This window comes from Pelodiscus sinensis, chromosome 10, assembly GCF_052426305.1.
Source record: "Pelodiscus sinensis isolate ZL-2025 chromosome 10, ASM5242630v1, whole genome shotgun sequence".
In the NCBI taxonomy this organism is placed as follows: domain Eukaryota; kingdom Metazoa; phylum Chordata; order Testudines; family Trionychidae; genus Pelodiscus; species Pelodiscus sinensis.
In genome coordinates this window covers 51012613-51027938 of record NC_143061.1, presented here as the reverse complement: position 1 = coordinate 51027938, position 15326 = coordinate 51012613, and the positions used below count along the sequence as shown (strand labels likewise).

General features: G+C 49.3%; 1 protein-coding gene across 2 annotated transcripts; it reads left to right on the top strand.

Moving 5' to 3' along the window:
• Positions 1-1036: 1036 nt before the first annotated feature.
• Positions 1037-14573, top strand: LOC102463181 (coagulation factor X-like). Of its 2 annotated transcripts, none has more exons than XM_075937434.2 (9): positions 1037-1220; positions 2124-2243; positions 4333-4493; positions 4979-5003; positions 5142-5255; positions 6656-6790; positions 7392-8389; positions 10866-10983; positions 13797-14573. In XM_075937434.2, the coding sequence occupies exons 2-9, from the start codon at positions 2153-2155 to the stop codon at positions 14369-14371; spliced, it is 2217 nt and encodes a 738-aa protein (XP_075793549.2). In that variant the 5' UTR covers positions 1037-1220; positions 2124-2152; the 3' UTR covers positions 14372-14573. The 2 variants fall into 2 exon arrangements, with proteins under 2 accessions (XP_075793549.2, XP_075793550.2); XM_075937435.2 differs by having other exon boundaries at positions 2062-2243.
• The last annotated feature ends 753 nt before the right edge of the window (positions 14574-15326 follow it).

Genomic DNA, 15326 nt, shown 5'->3' with positions numbered 1-15326 from the left:
GGGTTAGGGGTTAAGCACATGCTTACGCGCTTATCTGAAGCAGGGTCAGCAGAATATTAGGGAAGGCAAGGACTTGATGCTGTGCTGGACTCCCCTGAAACACACTTTCCATAGACATCAGGAACGTTAACACACATTGCCTGTAGGTAGGGGAATGCTGGACAGCCAGGGATGTATTGGAAAGTAGCCATCCTTCTACAAAAGAACGTCAAACCCCCATTACAAAGAGAGAAGCTGAACTGGAATTCATTTGCAAATTCAACACAATGAATTTAGGACAAAATAAGGATCTCAGCTGGTTAACGCACTACAAAGGCAATTTCCCCTCTGGATACTCACATCTCCATACCAAATGCTATGAGTGACCCACTTCCACCCTGACTTGATGAGCGTCATTCACACAAGCAACTTCTCCCTTATATATACTCCTGCTTCTGAAACTTCCACTCCCATTCACCTGATGAAGTGGGCTTTTCCCACAAAAGCTTGTGCCCTAATAAATCTGTTAGTCTCTTAGGTGCCACAGGACTCCTAATTTTTTCAGCTCCGAGCTAACATGGCTACCCCTCTGAGACTTTGCATAGTGTGTTTTATCTGGGACTAGAGTTAAGGCAGAGGGGGTAACAAAGGGAATTAAATGAAGGATGATGTTTCTTGATAGGAAAACTTTTGCAAGAACCCCAGGGAACTTTGCATCTGAGTACAGGGCGGGGGTTGCTACCTACTGAGCTAGCAGGACGGAGCTGCCTCTTCTGTTAGGAATAACCTCATTAAAACATCTAAGCCAAGGTTCCAACTAAAGGCAGCAACCATGATTAGCCACGGCTGTCAGGGGGCGACATTTGCCTTCCCGCAAATGGCTCCTCCGTGCATAAATCTGAGGGTCACCGATTGCAGCAGATATTTGTAGAGCTGACGCATTAGTGTGTCGTTCAAGCCAGGGGATAGCAGTGCACTGCCAAAGAATGGGATCAGAAACCCGCCCCCAAGTGCATAAATGCTACACTCACAGCCCTCCCCGTGAAGCAGGGAAACCGCCGTTAGTGCTGGCTTGCAGGACGGAACAAAACCATTTCTACATGAGAGGGCAGGTTGGCCCGGTGGGCTCCAAAGGGCTGCGCTGCCTCTGTCAATATTTGTGCTCGGTTAAATGATCAACTGCCAGGCCCCCACGGCTGTCGTTGGTGTCCATCCCAATAGCGCGTTGAGCACCTACAACGGTAAGTGATTGTAACTGTGGCCCTCTATGGGTGTGGGTGGGCTGGGCCCTGGCTTTCTGTCAGTGCGAAAAAGCAGCCGATGGGGGGGAGGGCAAAGGGGGCAGTTGCCCCAGGGCCCAGCAAGTCAAAAGAGCCTGGTGGCTGCTTCCGCTATAGTGGTGGCACCCAGCGCCCTTTCAATTGCCACCAGAGTGCTGCACAGCGGGGCCTGGTGGCTCTAAGGGATGGGGGTGGTGACATGGCTGCTCTGGGCAGTGCTGAGGGCTGACTGCCCTGGCCCCACCCCTTCTGCCAAAGCCCCGCCCTTTCTGGGAGCATGGATTCCCCCTTCTCCCCCCTCCCCCCCATTGGCTCCCCTGGACTGCACTGCCCTCCTTGTCAGGTTCCCTGTCGTTTGGAGCCTATGAAGAAATCCCCTGGCTGGCAGGTGTGCGCTGCTGTTGTGGGCTTGCACGGGAAGGTGGCTCGCTATGTCCCGTCCAGCATTCGGAGCTCACTTGACAAGCCCACCAGGAGCTCACAGCCGCTACACAGCCCCAGCTCGACCAGCCAACATGCAAGCCAGAGCTGGGCCCAAGGGTCGTCAAGGACCTTTAACAGGGCTCAGAGTGGAACTGGCCAGCTCCAAAGCCCACTGAAGTCAGTCAGTGTCTTCCCATGGACTTGGCTCAGGCTCTGCCCGTTGCCACTTTCCTGGGCTCTGACGGCCGCTCGCTTTGCCTTGTGAGCGGTGTGCAATGGCTCTTGGGGAACACAAATGGGGTCAGATCAATGAGACCTCGTTTTTCTCTGCGTTGCCTCCTCTTTTCCCTTGCGTCCATTTCTCTCTCTCTCTGGCAAGCTGGGAGCAGCACGTAGCGGTTGTCCAGGATCTGGCTAGCGATTCCTTCTCCTTTTCGCCAGGCAAGGGTCTGTGAAGCTGAGGATTCTGTATGGCCACGAACATGGCGAGAGGCGCCTCCCTGGCGACACTTCTCTTGCTAACGTGTTCCATCTATGGCAGCTGGTCGGTTTCATTTTCAGGTAGGAACTTCTGGGCGTTACTGTCTCACCCCGAGAGCCTGCTGTTACAGTTACACTGCACCTGTTTTCTGAGTGCAGATTCCTGAGGGGATATCTGGCGAGAGGCACTTCCTGAAATGCCCAGGCACAAAATGGGCGTTGTTCCTAGTTATTAATGACCTCACCATATCTGAGCTTCCTGCCTGAGCCCCAGTAACGGCCTTGTGATGCCGGCCCTATGGGACTCCATGAGTTAGGCACAGAGGGCCACATTCTTAGTGACCAAAGTTAGGCACCTGAATATGGGTTTGGTGTGATTTAATACAACTGCTCTGCAGCACTCGTCCTGGGTAGCTCTGTGCAAAGGACAGAGTCAGTAACCCCGTTTTTGCAGAGCTGTAATGAGAAATGAAGTGACCTTATACACAGGTCAGTATTAGAGATGGGAACAGAACTCGGGTCTCCTGACTTTCAGCCTAGTGCTCTATGCACCGGGTCCCACAATGCTGCCCGACAACCCAATCCTGTGACTAGAAATGGCAAAAACACCAAAAAGCCTCATGTATCTGATTGCAGGGTCAGGACACATTTAAGTGCTTTAGATCAGGCAGGCAGTTAGAAAATTTACCTCAGGGCTGTCTTCACGATGGAGAAGATCGACACTGTTGCGATCCATCTTCCGGAGTTTGATTTAGCAGGTCCAATAAAGACCCGCTAAATCAAACTCAGAGGGTGCCCCTGTCGGCATCAGTCCTCTTGAGGAGTAAAGGAAGCCAACAGGAGCGTTTGCTCCCATTGGCCTCCTGCTGTTGAAACTGTGTGGAGACTTGAGTTAAGGTATGTTAATTATGTAGCTGGAGTTTGGTATCTTGATTTGATCCCTTTTAGCGTAGACCTGGCCTCAGAGTGACTTCTAGCTGAGACGAGCTTTGGACAGCTCCTAGCTTGGTCAGCAGGAAGTTCCCTTTTATCTGTCCGGTGAAGCTGTTGATTACAACTCCTACAGTTTTGGAGTTCTTCTCTTACACTGAGACAATGATAACAATCTAACTTCTTCCATTGGGTTCCAAGCTCCTAGGGCTAGTAATTTACTGATGCAAGAACTGCATGATTGTTTCCCAAGGCAGAGGTGCAGGGATACCATGACTTAATTACAGGAGCCTGAGTACTGCTTAACAGCCTCTTATATGGGTCGCCTACTTCGCCCAGTGCCACTGTTCAATGGGAAAGTGACCACAGTCCTTGTGAACATCACACATGCCAAACTGAACATTTGACCTTCAGTGTACAGTCTACACCGGATGCTTTAGCCAAAATGGGAAGAGCATGATAGCACTGCCCGAGCAAAGGATAAGTGGGGAACTTTTCACAAGGCGGCATGAAGTCAAGTGGTGGTAACTTCCTTTTAAGCTGTTTCCTACAGGTTCTGATATGGTCACAAAGGGGCTTATAAGCAACAGCTAAGCAGGTGGGTGAGAAGTACTGTAGAATTTCCTCCGCTGCTCTGGTCTATCAGAAGCTCCTTTTTTATCCAGAGTTGTTTTACGGTGGAAGAAACGTCCTGCCAAAAAGCGTTATAACCAGGCAAGCGGGGTCTGCTTTATTGCTGACACCTATTCAGGCTGTTCGCTTTCTTTTCTGCTGCATGTTTCTTGTCTCGGGTTTCTTTGAGATCGCACAGAATAGGGCCTGAACGCTCTGTTTGTATATCTTGGACATAAAACATTTAGATAATTTTTTAAATTTCATTTGGACACAGTAAGTCCATGATTAACTGAGATCAGCCTAACCCTATAGCTGGTCATTAACATAAATAAATGAACTTTAACCCAAAGCCATGAATTTTGAGACTGGATCCTTTTAAATGAAATACTCTTAAATCCACTGAAATACTGTTCAGTGGACCATGACCGAGAGGCATACTGATCTTGTCAGGGCACAGTCAAACTGCGTGAAATTGTTCTTACATCTGTTCTGATTGTTGGAAAGTCGTCTCCTCTGCTGTGTTGTTTGGCCAAGTGGAAGCATAAGTTACTCTTTTCTCTCCTCAGGATGAAGTTTTGGCTTTGTGTGACAGCATTAATGGTCACTTCCAATTTTGTGTTCATAGTGTTTGTGAGTCAAGATGAAGCTCACCAGGTGCTGAAGGTCCGTAAACGCGCTAACCAGTTCCTGGAGGAGATTCACTCAGGGAACTTGGAGAGAGAATGCTTTGAGGAAACGTGCTCCTTCGAGGAGGCAAAGGAGATTTTCAAGTCGCAGGAGAAAACGGTGAGGACAATAACGTCAGGAAAGCAGCAAGCAATAGCTGAGCAGTGGGGAGGTACAAAGAAAAGCTCTCACCCAGAAGTTCTAGTGTCTGATAAAGCACAAGCCCGAAGGTCACTAGGGTGCTAATGATAAACAAACTTTATAATGTCGCTTATTATTATTAGCTAATTGTAAAAATGTAATTAAACTACCAACCAGAAACTAGGTATCCTTGACAAGAGAGCGCACGCTGGCTCTGAAGGCCTAGTGCCTCTTTTCTATCTGGTTCACTACTAGTTTAACCAGTTAACTGTCACTGTGATCTTGTGGTTAACTGGCTGGCCAAAGAGTTGCTCTCAGCAGCTAAGGGTGAACTCATAGCACCAGTCTAGATTAGAGAAGGAAAAATGCTCCAGGGACCCTTATTTCAGAATGCATGTAGTCAGTAGGGGATGTGTCGTGCCCTGTTAATTACGGTTTTCCTCTCTCGTGGTTGTTTCTTGCAGACGGAGTTTTGGTTTCATTACAAAGGTAGGCGAGGGGGAGATTGTTGGTTGCCACGAGGCGGCGTGGAGAGAAGATGCAGACAGATTGCGTGTCAGCTTCCTCGCTAAGCCCCGGAACCGTATGTGAGCAGGTAGCACAACGCGTGTTTCTTCTTCCAAACAGGTTTAAATCCCTGCAAAGAGAATCCCTGCAAGAACGGTGGACTCTGCAAACTGAAACACTACGATTATCTCTGTATCTGCCCCCCCCTGTTCCAGGGAAAGCTGTGTGAAACAGGTGAGTGCGGCTGTGCACACGGAGCCATGAGCAATTGAAGAAATTCACCCTTCGGCACCCGAGTTCTCTCTGGTCTTTTCCATCCTAGTGCAGAATAAATGTGTGCGCACCGAGGCAGGTGTGAATGCGCACCGCCTGTGGAGACAAAATCCTACCGTGGGCGCACTGCTGATCAGTTGGGCAGCATTTGAATCCTGAGAGGCCACATAAGCGCCTGGCTTACAGAGAACACCGCTAGGCACCTGTGCGGGGTCTATGTGCAGGGCTGAGTGTTGCTTATTAACGCCACCGGCCTGGGTGATACGCAGCAGCGCTGGTGCCCTCCGACCAGCGAGAGAGACGCTGGGATCACAGAGCTGCATGCCTGGAGGCTCCATTAATCAGCTTCCTCGACTGCGTCAAAGCTCAGCATGCAATAAGCTTTTTAAAGATACACCTATCTCATAGGGCTGGAAGGGACCTCGAGAGGTCATGGAGTCCAGTGCCCTGCCCTCACGGCAGGACCAAGTACCATCCCTGACAGATTTACCCCAGATCCCTAAATGGTTCCCTCAAGGATTGAACTCACAACCCTGGGTTTAGTCGGCCAATGCTTGAACCACTGAGCTATCCCTCCCCTAAAGCCACACAGCAGTCGCAGGAACAACTGTAGAACAAAATGGCGGGGCTGCTGCCTTTTTAAAAAAAGCTGCTGACTCCTTCATTGAGACGCCATCTGTGGCTGCAAGCAAGGACAGGGAGTTACTGTGTAACCCACACGCCTCCTGGGTGCGGTTCACTGTCCTGCAGAGCAGCACTTCGACCACTGAGAGAGAGCGCGCGAACGAGTCTGCTCTCTAGCCTGAGCTGAGAGCCAGTTGGCTTCCAGCTCATGCACGATGCTGCCGAGGCCCCGGGTTCGGTTCCGCCTGTTGGCGTCACAACTGTGCAAACTCAGTATCAGTGAGAACGAAGAACAATTCAGACAGACGGGTCCTTTGTCCATCGTGGAGCCCTCTGTGGTGCTTCATTGCCTCCCATTTGTCACCCGCTTCTCGTCACATGCACACTGTGTGCAGCACCGCCCTGCCCCCAGGCGCTTACAGACTAATCGCAGAAGGGAGACTGGAAGAAGCACAGAGCGGGCTGTAAGGTCTCCCCAGCAGCGCCTGTCTCTCCTGCTGTCAGGACAGCACCTAGCACACCTTGCTGCAGCGACGGCCTCTAGGTGTGACTGTAATAAAGGGGCAAAGGGAGGGAAAGGTGACGCCCGTGGTTGGCAGCATGTGATGGTTCAGTCCATTTGTGGGACGTGGGGGTTTCTCTCCGCTGCCCCCCACTCTGAGCAGTTGATCGAATAGCTGGAAGCTCCCGGGCCCTTTCCTAGCAAGGACTAAGCACACCCTTGTGTCCCCCTGCAGAGAAGCTGGAGTGCTGGTACAAGAACGGCGGCTGCTGGCAGTATTGCCAAGACGCTGCCCTCCCCCTTGGGGTGGTGTGCTCCTGCGCGCAGGGGTACGCGCTGGGGGAGGACGGGAAGAGCTGTCTCCAGTCAGGTAAGGGCTCCGGGACGCCGGCTTACGTCGCGTGACGAGCAGAACAGGGTCTCAGCCACTGCCCTTCCCTCTGGGCTGCCCACGTGCCCCAGTGAATCGATGGGAAAATCTGGGGCAGGACTGCAGCCGACGGGACCCCCAGCCGCTGGGGAAATCTGGCTTTTCCTCCACTGGGACCCTTTGGCTAAAGGCGACCCCTGACCTGGAATCCCAAGTACCCCCTGGGACTGGTAGTTTCGGTCGGCAGCACCTCAGGAGGGAGGAGTTCCCGGCGAGCGGGAAGCAGAGGACTCCCCGCCGTCCCAGGTGGAGCGAGCACGCCGCTGACTCAGCGCGGCCACGGGGCGCGCGGGGAGGTGCCAGACGCGGCCTCCCTTAGGACAGTGTTGGCGCGAGTCACGGGAGGTCGTGGGCAGGCACAGAGCCAGGCTCCCGTGGGGCAGGGCGTTCGCTCTAGGAGTGGGTGCTCACTGCACAGCTCTTTGCCTGCGCTTGGGCGCTGGGAAGGGGCTGCGGGTGGCCCAGGGCTCAGCAGAGCAGAATTAGCTTAGGGATCAACACGTGACACCTAAACCCACCGGCTGTTTTTCCTGTTTCTCAGCTCGTTACCCCTGCGGCCTGATTCAAAAGTCCACGCAGGCTGCGCAGGAAGTTGCCTCTAGGCCCAGTAGGAGGGTGGAGCAGGAAGCTCCCAAGCTCAATGGGAAGGTGAAGAGAGGTGCCCCCAGGTCCAACAGGACAGCAGAGGAGGGCACCCGCAGACTCAATGAATCAGCAGAGGCGGGCACCCCCAGGTCCAACAGGACAACAAAGGGGGGCACCCCCAGACTCAATGAATCAATAGAGGTGGGCACCCCCAGGTTCAATGAATCAGCAGAGGCGGGCACCCCCAGGTCCAACAGGACAACAGAGGGGGGCACCCGCAGACTCAATGAATCAATAGAGGTGGGCACCCCCAGGTTCAATGAATCAGCAAAGGCGGGCACCCCCAGGTCCAACAGGACGGAAGAGGGGGGCACCCCCAGGTTCAATGAATCAGCAGAGGCGGGCACCCCCAGGTCCAACAGGACAACAGAGGGGGGCACCCGCAGATTCAATGAATCAATAGAGGTGGGCACCCCCAGGTTCAATGGGACGGCAGAGGAGGGCACCCGCAGACTCAATGAATCAATAGAGGTGGGCACCCCCAGGTTCAATGGGACGGCAGAGGAGGGCACCCCCAGACTCAATGAATCAATAGAGGTGGGCACCCCCAGGTTCAATGGGACGGCAGAAGAGGGCACCCCCAGACTCACTGAATCGGCAGAGGAGGACATCCCTGGGATCAATGGGACAGCAAAGGGTGGTGCCCCCACACTCAGTGAGTGGGTAGCAGGGGGTACTCCCAGGCTCAGTGGGTCAGCAGAGGGGGGCACCTCTGGGCTCAGTGAGGCAGCGAAGGAGCAGAATGTGCACGATGGCCTGACTCAGACCGACGCTGAAGGAAACCTGACAGGCGGGGACCTACCCAGCTGGACCCGTGTCTTCCAAACGGCAGAGCCCAGCGATACCAGGGTAACTGGAGGATCGTTCTGCCATCGTGGCAGCTGCCCTTGGCAGGTACCGTTTCTCTTGCGTGCTGCATCTCCTTCCCTTCCCACTGCCTGCACTGGAGCACAGCAAGGCCCTCGGCAAGGTTTTGCCAAGGATCCCTGTTCTGGGCCAAACAGAACCTCATCGGGCCTCAATGTTTCTCTGCAGCTTCTCTCCGGGTGGCCCATGCTGCAGTTACCTCATTCCCAAATATATTCTATCTAGCTTAGAGCTTCTCGCTGTTCAGCCAGCCACTTCATTTTCAGTCTCCAGCGTGTCCTTCGCTCTCGATGACTCGTTTCCCCAGCGGTCAGTGGCAAGTATTTTCATGGCTCACGCTTTCGAGTTCAGCTTCTGCATGATCGGTGTGGGGAGTGGCTCTGTTTCTGCTCCACGCATCTTGCCTGATAGAACCATGGATTGGACCCCCCGGCTCTCCTCAGCGGGAAAGGCACGTGCTCTTTAGAGACACGTCTTTCATAGATCTTTATATTCACGCATGAGGCTGCTCTCAGCTTGAAACAGCATATAGCAGCCAACTCAGGGAGCAAGCCTCCTAACTCTTTCCTATCCTCTGTGGTTTTGTCCATATGCATAATGAAAATGCGTTTAGCCTTCTGCCTGTGTGCGCTTCATCCGTATTTCTTACTTTACGTGTTGAGCTGCATCATCACTGCTTCTAGAACTCTCAGGTGTTTTTGGCAAGGTGGCCATGTCATCTGAACTTCTTCTGGATCCTGCCTTGTATTTAGACCAATAGATTAGTCAAGCGAGTTTCCCTTCAGTGGTGTCCAGCGATACATAACAGATAAGATGAAGGATTTCAGTCAGTATTTCTTCGTCTAGCACCGTGCTGTCAACCTGATCTCTTCACCCACTTAGCAAGCAGAAGGACTCCTCAATTCGCTAGATACATGCAGTTGAGGCATTTTTAACATATCGCCTTCTCCTCTAAGGGCTTCCTTCAGCTCTTGTTAAGGCCAATGAAAATTGACTTGAGGAGTCTCAGATGGGCTTAATATGCCTAACTCCCTTAGGGTATGTCTATACTTGTACCCTAGTTCAAACTAGGGTGCAAGTGTAGACATACTCTGTCTCCTTTGAAAACTCCAGCAAAATAATGTCATATATGATCCATGAATGAAAATTACATCTAAATCAATGTGGAAAGTCCAGGAATGTTATACTCACTGCAGTAAAGATTTTTTTTTTTTTGTATTTCTGTTTGAGTCTTTACTTAGTGGGCTCCAATTTTCTTTCTTCAGAATAACCACATGCTAACAATTGTTATAAGGTCTGGCGTTCCACTATTGCACCTGTGATTTCTTTTGAGTCCTTCCTGGGGGTTCATATCCTAAAACAGACTCCAAGCTAGTTCCATCCCGTTCTTCATTTTACTTTGCCACTTGCTGTGTGTTTACATGAACAGTACAATAGGGCCTGAGTCTCCACTCTTTTAACCGCTCCATCGACTTGTGGGTCATCACTCACGTTCCAAAGCACTGTACAGGGGTTCAGAATCAGGACCAAAATGGATAAGCATCAAGCACTCAAAAAATCCAGAAATACCAAACACTAAGGTTTAATGCCTGTCTTAATCATGGTCAGGAATAGCTACACCTTTATCCTGAGCTGGCTCCCTTTTTTAATTCTTTCTGATGCTGTGTTATAAAGGGGCATGAAGATTTGTAGCATTTTCCCACCAGCGATTTCTTTACCTCTTTAATTTTAATGTTTAAAACATCAGCAATCTCAAGTCTGGTTGCCCTTGGCTTTGGTTGCGGACTTGTTGGCCATTTCAGGGCTGTGTATTTTGAGCTTTCTCCACACTTTTAATTAAAGGGGGTGCGGCGTTGATTCCTTAGCCAAGTGAACATTCCACGCAGGGTAGACAGCACCTGGGCACTGCCCATCTGCTATTAAAAAGCAGCCTCACTTTTACCCTTCCCAGATCACCCTGAAGGGCAAGTTTGTGTTTTTCTGTTTTGTTTGTTGGGGATTTTGCTGAGACACCTGTGAGACGCAGGCTCAGTGCTCACGATTTCCACTCACCTAAAATGGAAGGTACCCGGGGTTATTTCCAATATTTGTGTTTCTTGCCTTGTCCCTTAACTTTCCCTCTTCTTGTGCAGCTTCATACATGGGATTTTTTAAACTAGGGGGCTCTGTTTCTGGGCATTGACTTACCTTCCTTTTGTTCTAGCATCACCCAAAGCTTGACAGCTAGTGCTGGCGTTCGCATTAGATTTGTTTCTCTGCAAGACTTGCAAATCCATTTTGGGTATCACCTTCTGCTTGAATTTCTACCCTGGTCTGGTGGTGGTTCTGCTCTGTCCATACAATCTTATCATGTTCCATAATCCCACGCCTTGGAAACATGCACCCGAGGATCAGCACACAAAAATGCTGCATCATAAAGTTAATTATGTTCTCTGGGGAACTGCTACATTGCAATAAGCCCTGAAACAATCCCCATGTGCTCGCTCTTGTTTTTTCACCTTAGGTTTTTATCCAAACGAGCCGAGGTTATGGAGTCTGTGGCGGGAGTTTAATCAGCAGCCGCTGGGTGGTCACTGCTGCCCACTGCCTTGACATTGTTAGACCACATCATGTTACTGTAGGTGAGTGAACTTGCAAGTGTAAAAGTCTTTACACTTCAAGACACAATCTGAAAACATGGGGCTGCTGGGAGAAGTGGCTGCAAAGGCATCTGGGATAGTCCAGTTCTTTGAGTCTCCCGGCTCAGGTTGTGTTTCTTTCTAACTTCCCATCCTGCAAATGCAGTCTGTGCTGTGGCGATGGTCAAGGAACCCACAAGCAGGAGCTGAGTTACTTTCAGCTTTGTGTATCTGGTTCTTATTTCTGCAGCTGGTAGGGCAGCCCTGCGGTTAGCAGAGGCACTACTCGTAAAACCAACGTCAGCCCAAGTTTGGCTGTTCTTAAGCTTTCCTGCAGGACCTTCCAGCATGTGCACCTAGAGTCCTCTGAGCAGATCATGCTAGTTTTTCTCATGGTATAAGATGGTGAAAGTAACACATCACACCTGTCTTAGGGAATCAGCAGAACTTACTTAGCAGCTGAATGCAGGATTCTAATTCCTTCGAGCAGGAATGAATGGACTGGAGGAGGAGGAGGAGGAAGAAGTTAAGTCTGTAGTTGAAGCACTGGACTAGGACAGGAGAGCCTTGGGTTTAATTCCCAGCTTTGCCAAAGATTTCTTGGGCGGTGCCTCAGTTCTTCCCCTGTAAAATGAGGACCGTACTTACTGGCCTTTACAGATAAATTCACTAGTGGCTGCATTAGGAGATATGAAAATTCCTAGTTAGGATAGCTCTGTAGTCCTATGAAGAGTCAAGTCACCTTGTTAAACAAAAGACAGGACTATGCAGCACTTTAAAGACTAACAAGATGGTTTACTAGGTGATGAGCTTTCATGGGCCAGACCCACTTCCTCAGATCAAATAGTGGAAGAAAATTGGCACAACCATATATACCAAAGGATACAATCAAAAAAAGTGAACACATATAAAATAGACAAATCACATTTTAGAACAGAGGGAGGATGGTGGGGGTGAGGTTAATGTCTATGAGGTAATGATATTAGAGGTGATAATTGGGGAAGCTATCTTTGTAATGGGTAAGATAATTAGCATCTTAGTTAAGGCCCATTCGTAAAGTGTCAAATTTAAGCATGAATGACAGGTCAGAGGCTTCGCTTTGAAGTCTTGTGTTAAATTTCTTCCCCCTTAGACTGGAGTAAAGTTTTCTTGGGGAGGAAACTGAATACCTGCAACACTGGCAACTTGACTCTGTATCCTCTGCTCTTAATCTATCCATAGACATGACATTGCTAAGGAGGAGTGATTTCAATAGCTGCTTTAAACTGGCTTGTTTCCATCAAGGGCTACCTCTACACTGGCAGGTTCTTGCGCAAAAACATCTTGGGCTCGTCTACACTGGCCCCTTTTCCGGAAGGGGCATGTAAATTTCATGAGTCGTAGTAGGGAAATGCGCGGGGGATTTAAATATCCCCCGCGGCATTTAAATAAAAATGTCCGCCGCTTTTTTCCAGCTTTTAAAAAAGCCGGAAAAGAGCGTCTACACTGGCCCCGATCCTCCAGAAAAAGTGCCCTTTTCCGGAGGATCTTATTCCTACTTCAAAGTACTTTGAAGTGCCAAAGTACTTTGAAGTAGGAATAAGATCCTCCGGAAAAGGGCACTTTTTCCGGAGGATCGGGGCCAGTGTAGACGCTCTTTTCCGGCTTTTTTAAAAGCCGGAAAAAAGCGGCGGACATTTTTATTTAAATGCCGCGGGGGATATTTAAATCCCCCGCGCATTTCCCTACTACGACTCATGAAATTTACATGCCCCTTCCGGAAAAGGGGCCAGTGTAGACGTAGCCCTTGTGCGAGGGTTCTTTTGCAAGAACATGTCCACACTGCCACGTGCTTTTGCGCAAGAATATCTATGGCAGTGTGGATGCTCTCTTGCGCAAGATAGCTCTGATGGCCATTTTAGCCATGGGGCTTTCTTGCGCAAGAAACCCCTGTTGTGCATCCACACTGCCCTCTTGTGCAAGTGCTCTTCCGTGAGGGCTTACACTTGATAGAAAAGAGCGTTGCTCTTGCGCAATAATCCCTCTCTTCCCACGCTTTACTGTAAACCTTCTTGCGCAAGAGCAGGCAGGCAGTGTGGACAATCTGCGGCAGAACGGCCGTTCTTGTGCAAGAACTCGCCAGTGTAGACATAGCCAAGAGGTCCAGTGTTCATTTGAATAGAGAGAGGGAGCAGAATTTTAATTCTCGTTCCAACTAGTTTTGCACCTGTAGTTAAACTGTTGTTGGTGTTTTGAAATACATCTAAATTCTTCAAGAACATGGTGGCGTGGACCCAAGACCCTCTCACGCTAAACAATTTCAGGTAGTTTTCCTCCCCCATGCCACGGTCTTGTCAGCCTGTCATCTCCACAGGTGGTTTCACTGGTGGAGAAGCTTATTTTGATTTAATTTGGAAGATAAAAGTATTAATTCACTTAGATAGTTGCTTCCCCCCCAAGGCTACGTCTACACTGGCCCCAAATTCCGGAAAAGGGATGCAAAGCAGGTAAGTCAGCATAGGGAAATCTGCAGGGGATTTAAATATCCCCCACAGATTTAAATAAACATGTCCGCTGCTTTTTTTCCGACTTGGGGAAAAGCCAGAAAAAAGCGTCTAGAGTGGCCTGATCCTCCAGAATAAAGCCCTTTTCCGGAGGATCTCTTATTCCTACCTGAATAAGCGGCGGACATGTTTATTTAAATCCCCCGCGGATTTCCCTATGCTGACTTACCTGCTTTGCATCCCTTTTCCGGAATTTGGGGCCAGTGTAGACGTAGCCCAAGTCTTACAGAAGGGCTTTAGAATTCTCTAACAGCTTTGTCTGTTCATCTGCAGGAGACTTTGACAAACACCAAAGAGAAGTGAAAGAACAGAAGATTGAAGTGCAACAGAGCTGGGTACATCCACACTATGACTCAGACAACTACAACGGCGACATTGCTTTGCTCTATTTGAGCAGTGACGTTGTATTTAATGAATATGTACTTCCCATTTGCTTGCCCAGTCCTAACCTGGCAACCTTGTTGACTGCAGAAGGGACTAAGGGGATGGTGAGCGGATGGGGTTCCACACATGCCAGGGGTCCTGGGACGCGCTTCCTCATGAAAGTCAAGCTGCCCATAGTCAGCATGGAAACGTGCAGGCAATCGACAGCGAAACTCATTACTGATAACATGTTCTGTGCTGGCTATGCAGACAAAGCCCAGGATGCCTGCAAGGGAGACAGTGGAGGCCCTTTTGCTGTGTCTTACCGTGACACTTGGTACCTGCTAGGGATAGTCAGTTGGGGGGAGGGTTGTGCTGAAGCAGGGAAATACGGTGCCTACACACGAGTCGCCAATTATGTACCCTGGATAAAGGAAGTTTTTGAAAATGTAGCAGAGGCAGGAGGATTTCTCCCCTCGCGCTGACGACCGTTTCTAAAACATCAAAAATGCCACCTGCGTGCTGAGATGCTTCAATTCAATACAGAGTTTGCTTCATGTCCTGAACAAAACATGTTCAGTCAAGACCAATACTGCAGTAAGACCACCTCGGTCTTGGCGATGAGAAAACTTTTATAAAGAAATGATCCTGTCAGTCCTGCAATCCGAGTTGCTGCTAGGACATCACACCAACAGTCTACACATGCATGAGTGGCTTGTAGAAAGCAGCATAGGAAGTTGTTGTTTTTAATAGTACTCAGTATGCTCCGTTAGCCGTGTATCTACACAAACTACAGAACACACAAATCAAGTGGTTTGTAAAACTGGAAAATTTTGCAATAGTTTAGTTTAACTTTAAAAAGTAGCTTATTAAATCTAGTCTATTGAGTATACCTTGTCATTCTGCTAATAAATGTAATAAGTATTTGCTGGGCCTGAGACTTTGGAATACAAACAACTGTACTGGAAACATTGACATGGATGGTTTAACAAAAAGCTTTAAAGATTGTGTTGTCTTTATTCTGTAGTGGTACAAGGCAGGAAATAGCCTTGTTCTCCAGCTGGTCCACTCCATGTGACAGTAGTACATTCGGTTCACAGTTGAGAGAATTATGATAGTTCACTATGTTGACAGTGGTGCAGTTGAGTTAATCACCTCATGGGATTAATTACTGAAATGTAGCAGCTTCCAAATTCATCAAGTTTTATAAGACTAACAAACATATTTCTTGACTCAAATGCAATCGCCTTTATTAGCTTCACGATCAGCAGGAAAATAAGATGAAAAGCTTAAATATCCCTTTGTAGTCTAAAGAAAGTTTATGCTGCAGCAGCTTTCAAAGGCAGGGATGTTTAGTCTGTTTGGTCCTCTCCCTTCTAATGGGATTATAGTAACAGTGGAGAAAGATTAGAATTTCCAGTAGCAGCAAACTAACACCAC